This window comes from Branchiostoma lanceolatum, chromosome 2, assembly GCF_035083965.1.
Source record: "Branchiostoma lanceolatum isolate klBraLanc5 chromosome 2, klBraLanc5.hap2, whole genome shotgun sequence".
Classification (NCBI taxonomy): Eukaryota; Metazoa; Chordata; class Leptocardii; order Amphioxiformes; family Branchiostomatidae; genus Branchiostoma; species Branchiostoma lanceolatum.
In genome coordinates, this window is record NC_089723.1 from 30,021,106 (window position 1) to 30,045,064 (window position 23,959).

Sequence of the window (23,959 nt, forward strand, 5' to 3'; positions counted from 1 at the left end):
ATTGGTTAGAAAAAAACCACATGCTTTTTAAAATGCAAGGTTATGACCTTCTGTTTCTTCTGAATCTGACCCTGTGTCATTCCAATGACACAAGCTCAATCTCGCCCTGTGTCATTTCAATGACACACTCTACAAATAATTATGGGTTTTTTAAATGTATGCCCTATGCGTTATTGTATTTTCCTTGTGTTTTATAAGATAAAGTACGGTGTACGCAATTCAGCTTTTAGCTGTGATGTACCATCCATTTATTCATTCACCTACCTGTCAATAAAGAATTCGATAAGTTAAGCAAGACGTCGTCATAGTTGATGCCAAAATTTACATCATCATATCATCACATATTTATAGTGAGTTTGAGTTTATTGTAAAATCTCTTTTAGTTTGCCTTTCGTATGCTATTCTTCAATTAGTCCGGAATACTAGCACTGTACTACTTCTCAATACGATTAAACGTCGGCACAGCATGAATACACCATGAAACATCTAGATCCACACATATAGAACAGTTCAAATCTTAGTTAGGCCATGTTGATTTGATTATATGGATAACATCCTCTCAGATGCGAGCGTGCGAAGGAAAAAAAAGGTTTGGCAAAACAAAAAATTGCATTCATTATGAAATCTACTTGGTCATGAAGGGTGAAGAAAACTAATACAGATTCTTAATTTTTGTTCTTTAAAAACTTCTTCTTTGATTTCTACGAAATAAGTGACCGTTTTCCGAAATATTTTTTTGCAATTCACAGCACGTATTTTCTCATTTTGTAGCTGTTTTTTTTTACGATGTACAGTATGGCCAAAAACCTTTTGTTTGGATACGGACGAAGAATGATGCGCGCGCGGATGTCATCCATATAATCAAATCAACATGGCCTTATTCTTAAAAACTACAACTGTCCGGTGCAATAGCTTTACTTTATCTTTCGGGAGTCTTATTGGGTTCTCATATTGTTTAGCGTATTTGATATATTGTACACAACATTGTAATATTTCACAGAAAGATCTTTATGTATCCTGGCCTCCGTTGTTTTGTCCAGAGTTTAGCTGTGATGACGGAATGCTTGTAGGGTCCCCGTGATACTCGGGAGGGTACAGTGAGTAGGGAGGAGGTTTCTCTCCTGGGCGAATGGGCCGCGTCTCTGCCAGGTATTCATCAAACAGCAGCCCGGGGTTGTCGTATTCCTGCCTGGAAGCCACTGGAAAGTGTACAAAACAATCAATAAAAAAACAAGCTAAAGGCAATCGTGTAGAGGTCAAGTCACCCGCATAACGTAGGCCCGAACACACACACACACACACACACACACACACACACACACACACACACACACACACACACACACACACACACACACACACACACACACACACACACACACACACACACAGACAGACACATACATACATACATATATACATAACGTTACATACACAGACAAATACACACACAGATGCACGCACACACACACAGTACTACTAGTATTACCTAGCAATGCTGGTGTCCTTTGGTCTGTCGTCGTAGTCCTTGGAGTGTACGGCGGGAGGGCTAAGCTCACCTCCGGCGGTGGGTAGCTGGTCATCTGGTGACCACTACGACCGTTAGTGCGTGTTCTTTGGATGTTCCGTCGGTGTGCCAGACATCGTTTGCAGACCGTGATGATACCGGACAGGATAGTGAGCAGAAGAAACAGCAGGCCGCACCTGTTGGTGATGCAGCATCATCATACACCCAGAACGGATTGACCAATCAGGACCCCGCATTCAATATTGATTTATCATATTGACCAATCAGGACCCAACATTTGATGGTGATGCAGTATCGAAGTAATGAGTGACCGTGGCATCACAAAAAAATATACAGATTAGGCCACAGCAAGTAATTTTTATGGATGACATCAGCGCGCTCATTAATTTTCACCTGATTTCGAAATAAACGGTGGTCAACGTGCCCAAAATTTGCAAATATGTCGTAAACGTTGACAGTCTAAGGTGTTTCCTTGCATATGAATACCCAGTGTAGTTCCTGCCCATGATGGTACTAGTATAATAACAAGCTGTTTTCTGCATTTGTTCTAGCAAGGACATTGTATAAATAATGGGTGGGGGGGGTGGGTCTAGTGAATTGAGCTGTATACACAAGGTGTTTCATCGCATATGACAAGCCAGTGTAGTTGCTTCAGATGATGGTACAACAAGTTCTTTTCTGCATTTGTTGTAGTTAGTCTATTGAGATGTATACACATCTACAAGGACATGTTTACTGCTGAATCAAGGAGGTTTTATATCATATATGAATGAATACAGGACTAAAAGACCTGTTGGTCATGATATCATATTTCGTCGCCTCAATTCTTGTTTATCAAGAATTATGATTTCAAAATTTGAAAATATAGGAATCTTGTTTTTTTTTGCCCACCTTGTTTTTTTTTCGCCCTATCTCATTAATTTTGGAGTCTGCGGAGGATGTCATCCATAAAATTTACTTGCTGTGGCCTTATTACGACATGTAGCAGTTAACATTTAGCAAGCTTCATATATATATATATCTACGAACTACATATCATTGGTGTACTTGAGGCTTGATCATCGACCTTGCGATTGGCCGAGCTACAAGTTACAAAAAAAACTTGTGCTTGTGGAATGTCGACCAAGGTTAGACGTCCAGGTAATAAGATACGCAAGGTATTAAACAGTTATTCAGGAACCGGATAGATTTTCAGACGTTTCAGACAGCCAGCATTTGACTGTCGGATGCATCTGACGGATGCTGTCTGAAACGTCTGACCATTTCCAAATCTAATCTTGAGTTGCTTGAGTAACTGTTACCTTGTGCACTGGAACATTGCCGCCAAAAGTTGAAATACAGCCAGGCATCAAATAGACTAAAAACTTTGACAAAAATCTCACCGCTAGAAGATGAAAATTGGAAGGTTTCTTACCAAAAGTACCAGTAAGACCAGACATAAGCACAACACCGGTCCTGGCAGCAGTAGTATCCCCCGGGACAACTATGCACAAACAACATTAACAACACATATTTAGTAACGCTAAAATTGAACTAGTCCACTGCAAACGCATCAATTAATTAACGTTTTATCTTTTCGTTCACTCACTGCGTTAACAGTTCCAGCAGAGCAGTATACTAGTACTGTTATTTGCAGCAATGTAGCAAAAAATGTAGTAACCTCCATCCATTATCGTTAACCCGCCGGGTTACATACATGTAAATCCGCCACTTTGAAAAACATTGGTGTGTTTGAGAGATTTCCAGTGCAGCACCCCCCTGGTATGCACAGTTAAGATATACAGAAGTGCAAGAGGGACGTTGGGTTAATTCGTTGGAGATCTGTTTCGACGTCGACGATTTTTCAGGATGGCGGAATTGTGTACCCTGGTGGAATTATGTTTAACTTAGTAAATGTCATATGGTATAAACCACCTAATATGACACATGATGGTTGTATTTTATGATCTTCTATTCACTGTTTTTTTCCCGATCACTATATGCTGTCCCGTAAAGGACTCTACGTGCTAGCCTGGTATATATCCATACGGCTATTTTCACTTCGCCAGGTAGCCACCCCTGTACGTGTTGCTCTATCTATACCCGTTCGAAAATACATGGAACGGGTTCTTTGATAGGAACAAGCTAACTAGATACAGATGGATACCAGGCTCTTTCAGTGCACATAAAAATGGGACCAGGACGTGCACTTTTTTCAGCACTTGGGGACATTTTATCCCACAGAAACCTCCCCACGTCATCTGTGATATTTCTAGGTACTGAGCATTTTGCTGGGACTGATACAAAGGACTCACTATTTGTTCTCATAACATAGGGTGTATCCCGCTCGAACAACCTGAAAAAAGAAGGAAGCAATATCATCTTAGACCTGTCAAATACTACATGTACAAAACAATACGTGCAAATTTGTGGCCATATGGAATGGAAATTATATACACAATTTTTTTAAACTTACTAAAATGATCGTGAAATAAAAAGGAATTTGAAAATCTCACTGGTAAATAGCTGCAAGCAAGAGGAAATAAAAAGACTCCGAGCGACATTTTGTTCCTGTTCACTGTCTGTAGTTTTGCAGGATGACGTAGCATTTCCGATAACGAGAAAAACATGTAAAGTACAAAGGGTACAGACTTGGCTAATCATCAACTCTTTTGTCTGATCACATTAGGTAACGCACAGTCGTCAATAGTGATGACCTTTGCCCTACTGCCAATTGACAAAGTTTCATCGGACCAAACTAAACCTTTTTCTGAGTTATGCCGTAAAAGGTCCTGCGCATGCCGGTATAGGTTGTACATTACAGAGCCTGCGTGTGGGCCCTGTATATGTATGGGTTGCATGGGGCATTATTCAACTGAGCGCGTCATACAACAGCGGCACCGAATGCGGAAGAAACTATGCCACAGCAGCGCAGTGAATGACCTGATTAAGAAATTAATAACGATAAATTGCGTAGAAAACGCGAGCAGGACAAGGGTTCATCTTCAATTTTGGCATTACATGTTTTTATGTTCGATATTACTGAGTACCTTTCCAATGTCAAAATCACCACTCGCACTGCGTAGGTGTATGTATAAGTGCTTGTGTGCGTGTCTGTCTCTGCCTGTGTGTGTGTGTGTGTGTGTGTGTGTGTGTGTGTGTGTGTGTGTGTGTGTGTGTGTGTTTGGATGAACGACATAACTCGAGGGGGCCTGGATGGATTGTGATATGTGGGTAGGTCTTGATGAGACCTGGAAATTATTACATTTTGGGCCCCTTAGCGACTTCTTATGGTAATGCAGCGGAACTTCCTGTTTTGATATCTAGTGTTCTGATCGTCATTTTCATTGCTAGATTGCTCTTGGGACAGAAAATAAGTGGTGTAGGTTTGGCCTCCTAGCGGCTTTTTTTGAACTGCAGGAGCAGGTTTTGTTTCAGACTCAATAACTCGATAAGGGGATGACGGATGGTAATGATTTTTGGTATGTAGATCAGAATGTAATGTGCATAATTGATAGGAAAAGTTTATACGTCCTCTGTATTTCATGATAGGACGACTCTCAAATATGTGACTTATGTACATGAGAAAGAGAAATATTGATAGATATCAATTATGCAAATGAAGACCTTGCTTGCAATCATTTGTTGAACAATCAATGTCAGGGACTGTAGAGTCCTTTCTTATTAGACTGATTAACATTCAGTCTGAAACACGGCTAAATCCATAGATATTAGAAGGGCCAAGTTAAGAGTCTCTGGCCTTTGAACTACAAAATTCAGCACAAAATTTAAAAGACCCTAATTGATTTTTCATTTTTGGATATGAAATTTTGCAAATGAAACGTGAATGAGGTGGAATCAGGATTTTCAAGTTCATGATTTTGCATGCCCATTACATCTAATCATACGGCATATTACCAAATTTTAGTGGGCAATAATACCTATACTTTGCAATCATCTAAAATGCAAATTGCACCTAGCATCATCTGCAACATAATGACAGGAATGAAACATACAGGTACATGTCTGCAATCTACCAGTCTACAATCTGGTATTTTGTAGTCTACAAATAATGTAAATGTGACTGTAAACTTTTAAATTTTCACTGCGTTTTGAAGTTTTTCCAACCACATTTAACTAATCATAATGCAAATGTATGCTCTATCTTACGTATGGTTATGGTAACATCGCTTCAGCTACGAACTCAAAGACACCTTGATTTTAACTGTGCCACAAAAATTAAGCGCTTCAAATTTAATTGAATTTACAGCGCTATATGATTCCCAGAAAGGAAACACTGTCCCTGGACCCAGTTAACAGTAGAACTCTACCTTCTATAGGTACTATGTACATGTATTATCCAAGTGACAAATAGTGTACCAAAACAGACTGTCCACGAAACTTGGTACGTGACTTGGGCAAGGTTAAGTTCAAGTAAGTGGAGTACATCGTACAGGGTTCAAACCCCAGCAAGGTCATATAAAAAACTGGGCCCTGTATATGTATGGGTTGCATGGGGCATTATTCAACTGAGCGCGTCATACAACAGCGGCACCGAATGCGGAAGAAACTATGCCACAGCAGCGCAGTGAATGACCTGATTAAGAAATTAATAACGATAAATTGCGTAGAAAACGCCAGCAGCCAGTGTGTGTGTGTGTTTGGATGAACGACATAACTCGAGGGGGCCTGGATGGATTGTGATATGTGGGTAGGTCTTGATGAGACCTGGAAATTATTACATTTTGGGCCCCTTAAGCCGGCGTCACAATTCATGCGAGCGTCGGCCGAATTTGTAGATCGCCCAAAGCTCGCCGAATTTCAAAATCGCCCGAGCGTCGGCCGTATTTTCGAATGAAAATCTCGGGTGACGTCCGAGGAACACTTAAAGCTAAAAATCCCCCATGAGCTGGTACCATCTCTTGGACATGGACGAAGTCAGAATCCACTAACGTAGTAAAAGGCCAATTTTTGGATCAACTTTGATTTCTAAAAATCGTCCGAAGCCCGCGTAATCGACAGGACGTCGGCCGTACTTCGGCCGAAAATACCAATTTGGAGCTCGCCGACACATCGACCGAGCTGAATTCTTGATTTGTGACGGGGGCTTTAGCGACTTCTTATGGTAATGCAGCGGAACTTCCTGTTTTGATATCTAGTGTTCTGATCGTCATTTTCATTGCTAGATTGCTCTTGGGACAGAAAATAAGTGGTGTAGGTTTGGCCTCCTAGCGGCTTTTTTTGAACTGCAGGAGCAGGTTTTGTTTCAGACTCAATAACTCGATAAGGGGATGACGGATGGTAATGATTTTTGGTATGTAGATCAGAATGTAATGTGCATAATCGATAGGAAAAGTTTATACGTCCTCTGTATTTCATGATAGGACGACTCTCAAATATGTGACTTATGTACATGAGAAAGAGAAATATTGATAGATATCAATTATGCAAATGAAGACCTTGCTTGCAATCATTTGTTGAACAATCAATGTCAGGGACTGTAGAGTCCTTTCTTATTAGACTGATTAACATTCAGTCTGAAACACGGCTAAATCCATAGATATTAGAAGGGCCAAGTTAAGAGTCTCTGGCCTTTGAACTACAAAATTCAGCACAAAATTTAAAAGATTTTGGGCCCCTTAGCGACTTCTTATGGTAATGCAGCGGAACTTCCTGTTTTGATATCTAGTGTTCTGATCGTCATTTTCATTGCTAGATTGCTCTTGGGACATAACTACTTTGATTTGTAGTGAGCTGACGTCAATGTAAACTCACATCTGTCACAAGGGACTTTCAATTTTCGCGCCATTTACGTTGTTATGTTGGTGTTTGTGGTCGAAATCATCAGTGTTCAAAAAGAGGTAAAATTGAAAACTAATAAGTTGTGTATATATGAAAAATCAAGTTGAAATACCTATAAATTCTTTAGTAGACTTAAAAAATGATCTAATATCAAAAGATAATATTTTACTCACAAATTGATGTTAATTTAGACTACAATAATTTTATCTAGCTTAGTTTCCCCCTTTTTAGATGCGTGGTAGTATCGCTCCCACAGTCCTTTGCGTCAGAAGATGGCGGGCAGGATATAAAATTTTTGGCGCATCCGCGGATGACGCAGTTTTTGCGTTTTGAGGGCACAACATTGCGGGATACTTTGGTACAGGCGGCTCCAAAGGTTGGTCAGTCTCCAGTTGCAGCTCATTTGTTAAACTTAAGGTTTTAACCTTCGTCACTTTGTCTTGTCGTCTCGCAGATCAGAGCTTGGGCTATAGACGTGACGATTTGTTTTTGACAGACAACAACATCGCGCTCTTTTATAGCGCTCTTTGTTTTGGACTAGCGCCAGCTATCTTCCTCTGTATTCCTTTGTTGTGATTTTGCCTGGTATCTTAAACTCTGCACCTGTTTCCGCCCGTGGATATCTCACGAACAAAGATCACAGGTATAGTTGGAAGAGTGTATCCTCTTGTGTTGCCAAACTGGTATTGTTTACGTACGGTGGTGATTACGCAATCGTCCAGCTGGGAGTTTTAGGAAGTCCTGGGTTAGATGGGGTTAACGTTTTAGGGCCTTATAAGTCGCCACTAGGCCAGAAAAACAAAGTGGAATAAAACCAAACAGGGAGAAATGCTTTGTCAGAGGAGTTTGTCGAATATTGGAGTCAAATTGAACTTGAAGACAAATCCTGTAACAAATCAATCAAATTATAAAATATTATGTTAACGTTACCCCAACTAGTATTAGATTATATAATTTCATATACATTTGACTTATATAATGTCAGTGCACACAATCCCAAAGTATTATGTAGCTAGACAATGCTTAAAGGTCCCCAGAATTTTGGAACATCCGTTTAGTTTTATGTTACGTATTGCTGATATAAAAGGTGAATAGGTCAATGGGATTATGTCCAAAAATGGAATCAAGTTGTTTTGGGAAGGGTGTCCTTAGACGACCAAACCTGACTCAAAACAGCCTTCTCGTGTTTGAACCTAAACATGTACAAAATCAGTTTGAGCACCAATCAAGCTGTCTTCATCAACATATATATTTTTATCATATTGATGACCGTCATAAAGCTGTCTGGAATCTTTATAGTTAAACATGATGTCATCACATCTATATACAGGAAATAACAAAAATCGTTCACTGCAAAGATCACACATACATGCAATGTTATATACTTGACTTGAATATCTAAAGCCTCTACCGTAGAGGCTTTAGATATTCAAGTCAAGTATATATAACAGACTACCCAATGGGCCTGTTACTGTTAGAGATTCTTAATTAGCTGGTGATTATGATTGTCAACAGGTGTTTGACATACATTGATACAAGAGAAACATTTTTTCGATGAATAATCCGTAGCCTTTATTTATCATTGACCTCAGCCTGCCTCAGCCTTTTTGGATGAATCAAAGATTCTGTGTGTGGGTCAGACTGTAAAAAACATGGACTGGGATATATCAGTCAGAATTGATTTTCTCAGGGGTTTTGTTATTCTGCATGCAGTTAAGTCCCAACGGGTACTCAAATGACTAGTCAGTTACATATGATGCTATGTGGAGTGTACAATGGAGCATGGCAAAGATCTTGCATGCAATCATTTGTTGAACAATCAATGCCAGGGACTGTAGAGTCCTTTCTTATTAGACTGATTAACATTCAGTCTGGAAAACGGCCAAATCCATAGATATTAGAAGGGCCAAGTTAAGAGTCTCTAGCCTTTGAACTACAAAATTCAGCACAAAATATAAAAGACCCTAATTGATTTTTCATTTTTTGATATGAAATTTTGCAAATGAAACGTGAATGAGGTGGAATCAGGATTTTCAAGTTCATGATTTTGCATGCCTATTACATCTAATCATATGCAGCATATTACCAAATTTCAGTAGGCAATAATACCTATACTTTGCAATCATCTAAAATGCAAATTGCACCTAGCATCATCTGCAACATAATGACAGGAATGAAACATACAGGTACATGTCTGCAATCTACCAGTAGTAGTCTACAATCTGGTATTTTGTAGTCTACAAATAATGTAAATGTGACTGTAAACTTTTAAATTTTCTCTGCATTTTGAAGTTTTTCCAACCACATTTAACTTATCACAATGCAAATGTATGCTCTATCTTACGTATGGTTATGGTAACATCGCTTCAGCTACGATCTCAAAGACACCTTGGTTTTAACTGTGCCACAAAAATTAAGCGCTTCAAATTTAATTGAATTTACAGCGCTATATGATTCCCAGAAAGGAAACACTGTCCCTGGACCCAGTTAACAGTAGAACTCTACCTTCTATAGGTATGTGGCTACAACTTACTATGTACATGTATTATCCAAGTGACAAATAGTGTACCAAAACAGACTGTCTACGAAACTGGGTACGTGACTTGGGCAAGGTTAAGTCCAAGTAAGTGGAGTACATCGTACAGGGTTCAAACCCCGGGCAAGGTCATATAAAAAACTGGTATACTGCTTCTTAATGGCAGACCGTGTTGGAGGTAGAGAGCCCGGGCAAGGAGCCTGACATGATGATGATGACACTGCTTCTTCTACTAAGCACTCAGTATTTATGGGAAAATGTATGGCAGTTGAACACACACCACTTCCAGTGGACTAGCACCTGCTCTAGTGCTGAAAGAGCACAATTGTGTGGCCCAAGGGCTATAGAAACAGAGTGGCTCTGCCCTATTCAACAAAAAGTGTGATAAGGATTTAACTATAGAGATAATACTATGATATACACTCTTCGTTAAAGTTTCAGGGCAGTTATATTTTGTCACACAATGGAACCAAGAGACCATCTTTGCAAAAGTACATACATGTGGAATTTCCTATTTCTGATATCATTATTAGTAAGTGTTTGAAACCCTACATGTACATGCAATACCAATAATTACCCAAAAACATTTGCAAAAAAATAACAGTATTTGTAGTCTAGAGCCTACATATATTTTCCATCATCTGTCTGGACTATTGGAATTTTCTGGACAACAGTGTTTTTTACATGTACATACACACACGCACACACGCCCGCACACACACATTAATTATTGCCAGAGAAAAACACACCAAATTGATACAAAAAGACAATGCCATACAAAAACAAGCTTATTATTAGCTTTGCGTCTGCTTGGAGTATGCCAAAAGAAGTCCACCTTTTTTTTATCAACTTTTATAGCATTCATGACAGTGATGAATACATTTGAACTTGTGACCTATAATGGTATGGACTGTACCAATAGACAGAGATCTCCTTATTCAGGTAAAGTATCCTTGTCCAGTAGCTAGTTCAAGGTCATCACCAGCATGTAAACAGTTGGGAGAAGCTTATAAGGATGTCCTTAGATGACCTTGGACTCTTGTTTGGGCCTAACCATTTGTGTTTTTCAGGGGTGATCGTAGAGATGGCTTGGATGGTGCATTATGTATATTTAGATTTAGATATTATAAGTCCTTGCCAAATTTAATTTTTGGGGGTTCTTTGATTTTTGCAGGAAAATTTGGTGTAGGTGGGCAAAATGAAAATGAAATATGTATCGCAATGTTGCCGTTAATGTTAAAACGTTGGCGGTGTTATATTCGCAGATTTGGCGGTGACCACTCTACCACCTATTCATCACACTACAGTGAATATGCATGTCTAGTGTATTTACCACTGGATGACAGAATTGTTTTACCCACAAGTTTAAAACACTGAAAACCTCCTTTCCCTCCTACCGCGAAATAAAATCACCGCAAAAGTAAACAAATTTACAGTACTGCTAGTAGTACCCACAGGAGCCACAAAGTCATGCCAATATACCATTATATAATATTGTTGGTTAGTTTTTCGAACAATGACTTGTCAACTTTTCAACAGATCTGTTCAAGAAATCAATAAACAAGTTTTCTTTCATGATTGTCGAACACAAAATGTGACCTCTTGCTACATAGGTAGGTTTGTTGACACGAACAGTGAAAATCAAATAGTATTATCACTCAGTATCACGTACACCTGTTAACATTACCGGGGTAATACCTCGCCATGAACACAGTAAAAAGCAATCATGTTTAAGGGTAATATTTTTGTGTGGAGGAAATCAGGTAGGTAATTTTGGTTTAGCTATGGCTGATACAGGCATTTTGAATTATCAGGACTTGAAGTAAACACTTTAAGTCTTCTAAAGTGCTGCAGGAATTGTCGCCTGGAAAGACCCCGAGTTTGTACATGATTCTGTGTATTTTGAAGGACTTACTATAATTACTGTTTTATCCCTCTTAATCCCAATAACTATGAATAAGGGAGCGCAGCATGTTTGGACTGGGTTAGGTGACGTTCTATGTGCAAAACTTTGAAATGATAATGGAAAGCAAATCACGTTAAGTCCGGAATAATTTGAATTATAGAAATAATTGTAGCTGGTGAAAAGAGCTGCTAATATTTGGAAGTGTGACTTGAGTCGAATTAAGCCTCTGCATTACAGTAGTCAGGTGCCCTTTTTTAAACCTGGGAGTGAAAATTCATGTTCAGCGCCTTTCCCAATTGCAAGGACACAATGTCTAGCTGGAAAGCCTACGTAGCGAGGTCACTGGATCTGTGTATAACTATAAGAATTACCTACATTCGTGGACAAATTGGCTGGAGGTATAGTATTTGGTACTTAGGCATTAAGTTGTGATAGTGAGCCATTGGGAGGTAGAGGTTTGCTGTTAACTAGGTTATGGGACAGACTCTGTCATCTGTACTGCTTTATCAGTGAGAGTAGTGAGAATCTGACTGTTTCTGCTATTTCTGTCTATAAGTTCTGTATAACAGACATTGATATCAATATGAAAGTTAGGTCCACATGAGTTTTGTCATTTCCTGTAAATTGTTATTGTTTTCAGACATAATTTCATGGTAGGAGAAGAAAGGACGTTTTTACAGTGTCGTAAGCTTAAGTTCACAGTAGAAAGAATTCTGCAGTACATTTAATAGTTATAGTGATACAACAGATATACATAATTATTCAGTGAAAAGGTCACAACAAAAGAGTGTTTTGTGTACAAATAATTGAATGGTTTTATCATTACCTACCTGTAAATTGGTAAAAGGCTTTTTCATGGAGATACTGTTTTGCTTGCGTTCGGTGTTTGTGTGTATGTATGTGTCACCGGACGCTTAAAGTCACCGTAACTGTAGAACCTGTACATGGATTGTAATGATTTTTGGTATGTGGGTGGGTGTTAGGAGGAGGAAGGTCAAGGATGATTTTGGGCCCCCTGGCATGTGTGACTTGAACTGCAATGGCGTATTTGTAAAAATCTTCAATGTAGAAGAACTGAAGAGAGGATCAACAGATCGTCATGTTATTTGGTACACAGGTAGGTTAGACCAAGATGTACACACTTAAGTGCAAACTATGCAAATGAGACCGAATTTGCATAAGTAAGGAGGTAAATCGTTTGCATGTGTGTCGTTGGATGCTTTAAGTCAGCATAACTGTAGAACGTGAAGATGGATTGTAATGATATTTGGTATGTGGGTATGCGCTGGGAGGAGAATGGTCAAGGTCGATTTTGGGCCCCCTGGTTTGTGTCCCTGGAAGTACAATGGCCTATTTGTAAAAATGTTCTAAAGGGGAATAACTGAAAAAAGGAACAACAGATTTTCATGTTATTTGGTACACAGGTAGGTTGGACCAAGATGTACACACTGAAGTGCAAATCATGCAAAGTTAGTGTGTTTGCGCGTGTGTGCGCGTGTGTGTATGTTTGTGTCACCGTGTGTGTACATGTATGTATGTGTCACCGGATGTGTAAAATCAGCATAACTATAGAACGTGTAGATGGATTGTAATGATATTTGGTATGTGGGTAGGTGCTGGGAGGAGAAACGTCAAGGTCGATTTTGGGCCCCCTGGTATGTGTCATTGGAACTGCAATGGCGTATTTGTAAAAATATTCAAAGGAGAATAACTGAAGAAAGGAGCGACAGATTTTCATGATATTTGGTACGCAGGTGGGTTGGACAGAGATGTACAAACTGAAGTGGTAATTATGCAAATTTGGACTGAATTTGCATAAATAATGAGGAATATCTACTCTATTGTGGGCTTTGAGGTCGCACCATCTGTTGGTCTCTTATCTAGGTCAACTATTCCCAAGGTCCCAACAGCTGGTGGTCAAACCACAAATGGGAACACTACCAAACCTGTGGATACCCTTTGGCACATAAAATAAAACAACCAGCGGCAAAAACAAACAACTAGGGCAAATAAAACACATCATGTATAAAAACAAATTTCATGGAGATTTTGGGTCTTCGGACTCTTGTTACATCTCTGTAGCTAATGCTTTTTTTCAGTTTCGCCGCTGCCGGCGAAACTGAACCTGAGACCCAATTCTACCATGGTACGATGCATGGTACGATGCCTAGATAGATGGATCTTGATTCAATCCTTTCAACACTGCATCAATGTTTCTGAAGTATATTTGTAAACTTTACAGTGTGGTGTTGACATTTTAAATCATAGTTAGGTTATCGTTACATAACAAAATTCTCAAAAAAAACTATTTTGTGGTTAACAATAGCTTTATCTTATTGTATGCCCAAAATAGTGTAATGAAACATGCTCATAATTGCAGTAATCGAGTAACGAGCGAATGTTCATAAATTATGTTAATGAAATGTTGCGAACTAGGTTTTAAACTTAAAAGTGTAGTACTCTCATCTCCCAAATAAACATACCCCCCGGAATAAACATACCCCCCGGACAAATCTTCAAAATCTAATAAACGTACCCCCCGGAATAAACATACCCCCTGGAAAATGACCAAATTGACACATAAACTGTGTCCATGCTAGTGATGCTACTAATCTGTCCTCGGGAAAGGAGATGATAAGCAGGTAGGTTCTTTTTATTCGTTTATGCCTGATTTACTTATTGAGATTTACCACATTTGTGGAAAGATTGACTAAACAGGTGACTTTCACGTTTTCTTGGAAATTGAAGCAAGTGATCAAGGAAAATTGTATAAAGTGACATCATCAAACACAAGTAGTCGCCAAACTTCTCAGTTCCCTTCACACCTTCAGAGTCTACTCTTTTTTCAGATATGTATCAACATCTAGAACTTGAACAGAAAATTACAATATCCTGAATATGTGCTCAGTGAAAGTATTACTTATTTGTAAAAGCCATACAGAAAAGGAGGAACTTGCCATTTATTGTGTCATGCATTGCATATAGAACAAAATCACATTATTATATATTGTTAAGGATTTAATCATATATTGTCCTTGGTTCAGTGTTGTTGCATTCCAAATAATTTCAAATCCAAAAATTACCATTGTATGTAGAAAAAAACTTTCATTTTGAGAGACTAGATTGTCAACAAATTTGTTAATTAGATGCCTGCCTATCAGGCCTGTACAATGTTGCAACATGGAGGTTTGGTGGCAACAAACCACAGGGTTCTCATGTTACACATCAAAGGGCCTGTGAAAGGGTGAGCCAGACAGTAGCCATGGTAGCGGCACCAACACAGTAAGGGGCGGGGCTTACACCCAAAATTCTTGGAAAGCCTCGGCACTCTCTCTGTAGGGGAGTGATCTTTTTAAAAGTATTTTTATGTGATAATAACGGTGACTAGATTGCAATCTTATTTTGTGTATAGACCTTATTATGGAAACTTTTTTTGTTAAATTGTCATGCACATTTTCGACTGAGGCAAAGGAGTTTTATTTATAAATAAATAAAAAGTTGTTTCCCCTTCTTCGAGGTGAGCTCTTCCTTGCATGAGAAACATTCCCACGCACGGACTATCACTGCCGTGCGTCTTTACTGTGGCGATTTTCGAGGGACTAAATGTACATGTTCGTGGTAGGATTGAAATGTTCTAGTATATTTTTAAAGTGATTATACAGTTTCTAATGCTAAGACACAATTTCTACAAGGTGTTGTTTGTAGCTTTGCAAAGTTTTTGGGAAAGGCTGTATTTTAACCTCCTTGATCTCACGTGAGTAATCTTACATGTGTACTTGAAACATTGTGTGCCGCTGGCAAATAACGTTACATGTAATTTGTTTTCTGATCAGCGTGCTTTGGTTTACGATCTAAACAGAGACTGTCAAAGTTGTTTATATGAAAAATACATTTCAAAACTTCAGTGTACGGTCTTATTTTCTCCTAATAACAACGTTACTTTGTAGCGAGATCGACCGATATGTTAGTACCGCCAGGGTTTCACAAATGCCGGGTCATTGTATCGGCGGGGAAATCCATGTCATTTGGTCGAAAAATAGCGATTTAGGAGCAAAAATATCGGGGAAATATGGAAAAAAAACTAAACTTTCGACATAGGGGGGATCTCTGGTAAGCAAAGCCCCGATGGATTTTCAAAAAATCAATAAACGTACCGTCCAAAATAAGAACGTACTGGGTGGATTTTGAGGCTGAAAAAAATAAACGTACCGGTACGTTTATTTGGGAGATGAGAGTACGTCCGTTACATGCGATCCATGGATCTTGGAAGGTAGTACATTACATCCATGTTTTTATACATGGCCATATTACATCTATACCAGAAAACTGAACAAGAAGAAACTAGTTTTGTCAAGAAAATGACAAAAAAAATTACCATGCATAGAGGTTTTACCAATACATACCTTTAAAGTAATGTACCAAAATGGCTTGTATCATTAGCTCATCGTGGAAGGTCGTGACGTGTGGACTCGAAGGTTCCCGGTTCGAATCCGTCAGGGGAAGTTTTTTTTTTCTCTCTTTTTTTACTTTTCAAAAATCCGTCTGATGTATACAACGTCTTTATATTATGATCTTAGATCCAAACCATGCCTCAATTTTTTTTATTGTTCATTATAACGGAAAACACCATTCAACGGATGCTTCTACCTATGGTTGATTGGTTGGTTGCTTGCTTGCTTGGTAAATGCACAACCATAATTTGGACCAGTGCCATGTCATTTATACCTCATGTATGTCATTTCTGCCTTCATTTTCCAAAGGTGTACTATACATTATAATAAGAATTAAGGGCTAGGGTGATTGAGATTAAGGGTTATAATGACAGATTAAGGGAAAGGGCAACGGATTAGGGGCTGTGGTGATGGATTAATGGATATGCTGTCGGATCAAGTGCAAGGCTGACGGATTAAGAGCTATGTTGACAGATTAAGGGTTGTATTGACGGATTAAAGGTCATGGTGATGGATTAAGGGTAAGGTGGACGCATTAAGTGAAAGGGTAACGAATTAGGGTCTCTGGTGATGGATTAAGATTTATGCTGTCGGATTAAAGTTTATAACCACGGATGTAGGGTAAAGGTGACGGATTAAGAGCTAAAGGGACGGATTAAGGGTTATGGTGACATATCATAGGCAATGCTGAGGGATTAAAGGCTTTCATGACGGATTAAGGGCAAGGGTGACGCATTAAGGGTTATCCTGTGGGATTTAAGTTTATGTTAACGGATTAAGGGCTAGGGTGACGGATTAAGAATATACATCACATCCTGTTATAATATACTCCTCAACAAACCACCTGTAAATAACCATGTTCATGAGGCGAAACTGGCAGCTTTTTGCAAAAGCACTTGTTTTCCAACTTACTACTAAGGTGTGTCAAAATTGTGAGTCATACTGCAGTCTTCTTCTGAATCATTCTTCTATTACCAAGCTTACTTTGTGAATTCAATGTCTTCATTGCATTTGTCTTTTGTGTAAGGTCATCAAATTGACTAAACTAAATTTTTGGTTAAAATTTTCAACTAGTATTTGATTTCTATCACTGTCACATGTCAAAGATCAAAGCTATATCAATCAGTGTACTACTGTACTAGTCTTGTTTACATTGTGGTCAGGATACCACACTGTTGGTAAACAGAACTTCTATTAACATAATCACTGTGATTTCTGACACCCACTGGCTATCGTAGCATCATGTCCATGTTTGCACTTGTTACCGCGGTGATATTGTGGAGACCAGAGTTAACGTGTGGTTGACTCCAGCCCAGAGTACAAACGTACATGTCAGCTTGAATGGTAGTTGAATAGATGATAATTCAAGAAGGATATGAAAGAAGATGGGTAGAAGAAGTGAGTATCATTCATTGAGGAAAAAGTGATGGCGATGTGTAGCAAATAATATTCAAATCCTAGCATATTAAGTAAGTAACCTCCATTAACATTAATCTGCCGGGTAATTACATACAATGATTCATTCACCACTTTGAAAAACGGTTTGAGAGATCTCTAGTGCAGCACCCCCCAGGTATGCACAGTCTACAGTAATAGTATGCAGGAGTGCATCATTCTGGGGGACGTTGTGTTGTAGATCTGTTTTGAAGCATCTTTTCATGATGGTGGAATTACATGTATGTACCCTGGCAAAATCATGTTCGTAGATGTTTTGTATTTGATGCTGCAGCTGTTGGCTATGGCCAGATTTAAACCTGAAGCCAGCCTAATCTGGCGAGATAGAAAGATGTGACCATTTGTCATATTTTTGTTTTTTTGCTGTGTGTTTGTGTTTGTGCATACCTTTGCCAGCATTACTCACGAAACTACCGATGGATTGTGACGATATTTGTTGTGAGAATAGGTCTTGGGAAGACGAAGGTGAGGGTAAATTTTGGGCCTCCTGGTGACTTTCCTCGGTACTGCAGTGTATATCTTTTCATTCTATTTCTGAATTGTCTTTGATATACAATGTAGAGTAAGCTGAAATCATATTAAATATCGAGGATATCAGTACAGTTTTATATTTGTTTTCTTGCAGAGTTCTTCAACATGCCGAAGAGCCGGCAGAAGCGTGACACGTGGGGGAAGTGTCCGTGGGCAGAGCTGGAGAAGGCCATCCGTGGTGGGAACACTGCTGTGGTCAAGGTGGCGACTTTTTTGTTAGCACAGTTACTGTAAATCATTTAAGTTCGGGTGGTTTTAATTTCGCGGTAGAGAGAAAATGGAGTGTTCGCGGTAGTGTTTTGTTCGTATTTGAGACAATAGTAGACAAGGGGGTAGGAGGGCAAAAAAATTTGCGGTGGTTTTCAGTTCGCAGCGAAGAGCTTACCACGGAAACCATGAACATACAACCACCGCGAACATTTCTGCATTTACAGTTTATATATAGATGGAGAAGATGTTACCATTGGTGTTTATAAATGAGATACATAAAGGAAATTTGTCAATTATATTTGTATAATCCATTTTAGACTTTTCATGGATCCCATTGCATATTGGGACAAACTGAACTATGGACAGCATCATTACAATGGCAACACATGTGATGCAGGCGTACTTCTTGTACTGTGTCCAGTCTAGTTTATGTTGTAAAAATAAACTTGTCATCATGGTGCTGTAAATTAATGCAGAAATGTTCACGGGGATTTCATTTCAGGGTGGAGAAAATGGAGTGTTCCCGGTGGTTTTGCGTTCGTGGTTAAAACAATGATAGCGCTATTATTAGTCACACAATGGAACGGCTTTTTGCTGTGGTTTTAAGTTCGCGGTAAAGAGGTCACCGCAAAAACCACAAACATAAAACAACTGCAAACATTTCTGCTAGACTAAGTGCACTCTGTATTAGAATCATCGGCCATAATGTGAAATTATGAGAGTTGATCGATAACAATAGATGTTTTCCTTGTTCATTTTCCATGTTGACAGGAATGCCTCCAGAAGGGCATGGACCCTAACATGGTGTTGAAGAGTGGGATGACGGCGCTCCACCTAGCTGTCATGTACAGGCATGACAGGTGTGCTCGTCTCCTGCTGGAGAATGGAGGTGAGAATTAGTATCGAATAATCACTTAGCCAAAGGTCTAGCCATCCTGTTTATGTTTATGAGAGTTGTGATCAAGGCTCTCTCCAGTGTCCGCCCTTCTGTGCCAGGACGGACTCCGTTGCTAGGGATGGAAATAGAATTTCAACCATTGCGTCCTCGAAGAACAGGAATCGAAGCTTCATGACAGTTTCATCGGTCATAAACAGTTAAACCAAAACTTCCATGAAGTTTAGATGAAGAAATTTGAAAGTTGCGTGGGCTAAAAATGTATGGCATTATACTGTTTCAGAGGGTCAGGCCTCCCCCTCCCCCAGGCCACTTGTACCAATAAGTCGACATGGAGCTTTGCTCTGTAAAACTGAAATGATTCAGACTCTAATAAAAGCTGGTGAGAACCCTGGATTCAGATTTAGCTTCAGGTTGTAACATTCTGATTTGAATGAGGAAGGTTTTTGTGACTGTGCGAAACTGGCCTTTAACTATCAGAACTTTATTTTTAAAGCTCCTTGTTATTAGCGGCTTTTTGTGTGTGTCCGTACAGCCAGAGCAGACATCCACGAGGCCACCGGTGGCCACACCCCGCTGCACGGGTGCGCCCGATGGGGGTACATCCGCATCGCACAGACCATCCTGGAGTTCAACTCCTCCCGCGAAGTCGTCAACGCCCAGAACAACCAGGGCCACACCCCTCTACACCTCGCCGTCGTACACAAGGACGAGACCATCGGGGTGGAGCTCGTGAGAGTCCTGCTCGACTGCGGCGCCAACTGGAGCATATCCACGTTCAAGCGAGGCACCACGCCTTTCGTGAACGCCATACAGTACCGCAAGCTCTTGTGCTTGCAGACTCTGCTGGAAAAGGGGGCCAATCCGAACCTGGGAAAGGGGTGGCCGCTGCACCATGCGTCAGACACTGTCGACTACGACCTGGCCAAGCTGTTGTTAATGTACGGGGCCAAGGTGAATGTCTGGGACCAAGGCGGCTTCAACCCGATGTTCGGAGCCGTTTTCAAAGACAACGTCAGGTTTGCGAGACTGCTGTACGACTTCGGCATGGACCCCATGAGGGTGTCGGAAAAGCTGATGCTTTCGCCGTACCAAGTTGCGCTGGCAATGTCAAAGAGGGCTGGGTCTAACACGGAGACCTTCAACTTTTTTCAAAGCATCAAAAGTAAGTGCAATGCTTCTTGTAACAAGCTTGGTTTGTATACCTTGTTTATGCCTATTATGCAAATAAATGGGGCACTTTTGTGCTTGGAAATCAGAGCATGGGCATCATGCCCCACGATTTTCTTTTCTTGAAAATATACGAATAGGCCCAAAACATGCAGCCAACAAAATTTGACCATCACATTATGTTCCTTTGACCAGGGGTTATGGCTGCCCGTAATATTTGATATTGAAAAATTAATTCATGGCTGTCACTGTAAATCTTGAAATATTCACTGCAGTTTCATGTTACTTTTGTAATGACCTTTCCATTGTAAGATAGTCGCACTGCTAACAATCACCATGTACTCACTGCAACATTTAAACAACCCCCTCCACTGTCAGATTTAAGTCCCTGCAAACCTAAGTGAATTTACGGTATTCTCCATTCCTCAGGCAGACCACGGAGACTCCAGGACCTGTGCCGACTCTGCATCAGGGACACAGTTGATCCCGGGCACTTCCACTTGCTGTGCGAGCTGAAAGAATGCCTAACCCTGGTCATGTACGAGTACCTACAACACAAAGAGTAAGATGTCAGCACGAAATTAAAGTCCATCTTTGTTGGCAAATATAGGGCCTTTTTCAACACACCTCCATAAGGTCACATGTTTAATTGGGTCAGTCATTCCTATGAAGAGGAAAGGCCTTGTCAAAAACTTGGTGATTCAACTTTTTGTGTTGAAAAGATTCAACATTTTCAGTAAGATGGAATTTTTTTCAATTTAAAGCGTAAAGTACATGTGTACATGGTTACCCTGCCTATGACTTACCTCAAGGGATCAATGTGTAAATAGTACTGTACTTAGTGCTTGCTTCTGAAGACCAATTTTGTGTTTCATTCAAATTTTACTTTTTACCTTTTGACTGATATCAAATTATGCATACTCCAAATCTGACTTTCTCTTGATATATTTTTGCTGAAAATGTTTGGCACACATAAAGACCTGAAATGTAAATCAACTCCTGCCTTGAAGCATTCTTAGTGCCCAAACATATAACATGCATGTACTTGCAAAGTAGTAAGTAGAGTCATTGCCACAAATCCCTCTTTCCATTTTGTGCAAAGTGTTCTTCCAATGGGGAAAACATACCATGTTGTCGGTAAAGGCTTACAAACAGAATTAGCAAAGGCTATAATGCAAGGCTTAACCCACACAGTTTAAGCACAGTATAAGAAAATCAGATGATTCTTATATCTTTCTTTGCCTTGCTTTTATCGCAGTGATTATGTATGATATATATCATATTTATCACATAATATATACTTGAAAATGTATTTATCAATATAGAACATTATGTATAGCTGAAAGACAAGTTTTTATGGTGTACACAATCATGTTATCGTATGCTTATAGTTTAAGAGTGTGACTTGACCAAATCAAGAGGTAGAGACCCAAAATAGATGAGTTTTGTTTTACATGTAGTTTTCTAAAGCTCAATGTTTTATCAACTTTCTGTAAGTCCTTTATTTTTACATTGTTTAGACCTTTGAAAACTGTGTGTTAAGACATGATATTCTGATAAGAATACAGGAAACCTTTTGTTTGAACACCTTAAAACGAGTTAAAGAAATACATTTATTATCTTGGTCAGTTAACATTTTCAGTAGTAACTGTTCGTTCCACCTCCTTTCCTTTTGAGAGCCAAGTACAATGTAGTTCTGTTAGTATGACATAGAAGAAAGCTAAATAGATATAGTCTTTATGGCTGTAAAGATCATGGGTTGCAATTGAGTTGTTGGTTCTGAATTTTAGTTTTTATTGATTTTCAAATGTTGTAAATAGATTGCTCAAATGTTTGTTACTGTGTGTACAAGACTATGTCATTTTGGGATTCTAACTATCTTTACTGTTTTTTGAATGTCAAATCAATACTATCTTGTATGTCACAATATTCAGCCAGTACAACACTTATATGACCAAACATACAATAGTAAGACTTCATAATCACCATTTGAACCTGTAGAACATAATACTGGTAACAAAAGAATTGTTCATCATCGACTTAAATCATCATGCAGTATAGGTGTGTACTTATTACATTGTATTATATATGACCTGTATATTTATTTTGAAAGGCATCTACGTATACTGTATGACTTTGTGAGTGAACATATGTTGCTGTGTACAATATTTTAATATACAGGTAGTTATAGCATAGCACAAAATATTAAATACAGGACAAGCCATCTAACAGTTCTATGTGCCTTCATGGTACATTGAGGTCTGAGGTCAAAGTTTATGGTCAAAGAAAATAAGTCTGCCTAGATGTGTTTGCAACATTTCCATGCAAATGTTTACTTCTAAAGGGCCTTAACCTCTGACCTTACCCACAATCCCAGCACTGTAACTGTCAAGACTTAGTGGTTTATTCATGTTTTTAAATTTTGTACAGTAAATATATGAGTAGGGGTGTCATCTTGAATCCTCCCATCCTCCTTTTTTCCAGATTTAAAATAGATACATTTTTTATATCACAATATCTGGTTACTTTTCATCTCAACATATATGATGTACTGCTCGGTCTAAGTCATTGCAGTATACCGGGTGGTCGCCTTGGGCAGGTTTGACTGTATTTTCAAGCATTGGTGTAATTGTAAACTCCGAACCAACTTGCCAAAAAGAGCAAATTGTTTTTATTGGCACATTGTACCTGTAGTCAAACTCTCAATGGTGGTTTGACTCAGTGTAGAAAATTTGAAAGCATTTCATTGACATTGGACAAGCGACTTGAGGGTTATGTACTATAATAGGTTTACCATGATCTGAACAATCATGCAGATAGAATGTAGTAATCTATTGTGGCATTCTGGTCTTTTCCTATGATATACCCTTCTCACTGACTTTGTGGACTGGTGCAATAGCCTGTTTGCTAAGCATTCAGGAGACCAAAGAGTCAAAGACTTTAAAGCAATATTAGGGCCCGAAAACTGGATTCTGAAAGTCAATTTATTTACATGATTAAACAACACTATCACAATGTACAGCAACGTACATGATGCAAAAATATGATGTTGTTGTGATGTGAGAACTCACTGAAAATCGTCGCCAGGGGTTTTTGTAGGCTTGTTGTGATTTGAGAACTCACTGAAAAACGTCGCTGGGGTTTTTGTAGGCTCCCGAAACTAAGGGGATCATCGTACGGCACGTTTTTGCACTGTTTTAACATACTCATTAAAGTCTGAAATTCTTCTTGTGGCGTCTGTGTAGCACAGTGGCAGAGCATCTGGCTATGAACCAATAGGACCCAGGTTCAATCCCCAGTGGAGTACCCAGACATGTCCGGACATGCACCCAGACGTTGTGCCCTTGGGAAAGGCACTTAACACACATTTCCCATGTCCTAAGCCCAGCAGTAGGGTTTGGGTTGGCGTTAGGAAGGGCATCCAGCCGTAAAAACTCTTGCTACAAAAAAGGACTTGCACTTGATGAGGAGTTCTGGGGCTTTCCCATCCATGTGC

General features: G+C 39.4%; 2 protein-coding genes across 3 annotated transcripts; one reads left to right on the forward strand and one right to left on the reverse strand.

Moving 5' to 3' along the window:
• Nucleotides 1–218: 218 nt before the first annotated feature.
• On the reverse strand, nucleotides 219–4,154 carry LOC136428512 (uncharacterized). Its single transcript, XM_066418086.1, has 5 exons — nucleotides 4,024–4,154; nucleotides 3,823–3,863; nucleotides 2,943–3,011; nucleotides 1,490–1,704; nucleotides 219–1,199 (listed from the first exon to the last, which is right to left on the reverse strand). Exons 1-5 carry the CDS (start codon nucleotides 4,135–4,137, stop codon nucleotides 1,009–1,011), a joined length of 630 nt encoding a protein of 209 aa, XP_066274183.1. The 5' UTR covers nucleotides 4,138–4,154; the 3' UTR covers nucleotides 219–1,008.
• Nucleotides 4,155–7,567: 3,413 nt separating this feature from the next.
• On the forward strand, nucleotides 7,568–21,351 carry LOC136428515 (ankyrin repeat and SOCS box protein 7-like). 2 transcript variants are annotated; one of them, XM_066418091.1, is made up of 5 exons: nucleotides 7,568–7,685; nucleotides 18,283–18,389; nucleotides 19,170–19,287; nucleotides 19,829–20,458; nucleotides 20,893–21,351. In XM_066418091.1, the coding sequence occupies exons 2-5, from the start codon at nucleotides 18,294–18,296 to the stop codon at nucleotides 21,027–21,029; spliced, it is 981 nt and encodes a 326-aa protein (XP_066274188.1). In that variant the 5' UTR covers nucleotides 7,568–7,685; nucleotides 18,283–18,293; the 3' UTR covers nucleotides 21,030–21,351. The 2 variants fall into 2 exon arrangements, with proteins under 2 accessions (XP_066274188.1, XP_066274189.1); XM_066418092.1 differs by lacking the exon at nucleotides 7,568–7,685 and adding an exon at nucleotides 7,822–7,952.
• The last annotated feature ends 2,608 nt before the right edge of the window (nucleotides 21,352–23,959 follow it).

Excerpts from the sequence above, each read along its gene's own strand:
- LOC136428512 (XM_066418086.1), bottom strand. The coding sequence starts at position 4,137 with ATGTTTTTCTCGTTATCGGAAATGCTACGTCATCCTGCAAAACTACAG. Across the intron at positions 3,864-4,023 it reads TTGCTTGCAGCTATTTACCA|GTTGTTCGAGCGGGATACAC; the intron begins GTGAGATTTTCA and ends TTCTTTTTTCAG. Across the intron at positions 3,012-3,822 it reads CTATGTTATGAGAACAAATA|TTGTCCCGGGGGATACTACT; the intron begins GTGAGTCCTTTG and ends GTTTGTGCATAG.
- LOC136428515 (XM_066418091.1), top strand. The coding sequence starts at position 18,294 with ATGCCGAAGAGCCGGCAGAAGCGTGACACGTGGGGGAAGTGTCCGTGG. Across the intron at positions 18,390-19,169 it reads GGAACACTGCTGTGGTCAAG|GAATGCCTCCAGAAGGGCAT; the intron begins GTGGCGACTTTT and ends CCATGTTGACAG. Across the intron at positions 20,459-20,892 it reads CTTTTTTCAAAGCATCAAAA|GCAGACCACGGAGACTCCAG; the intron begins GTAAGTGCAATG and ends TCCATTCCTCAG.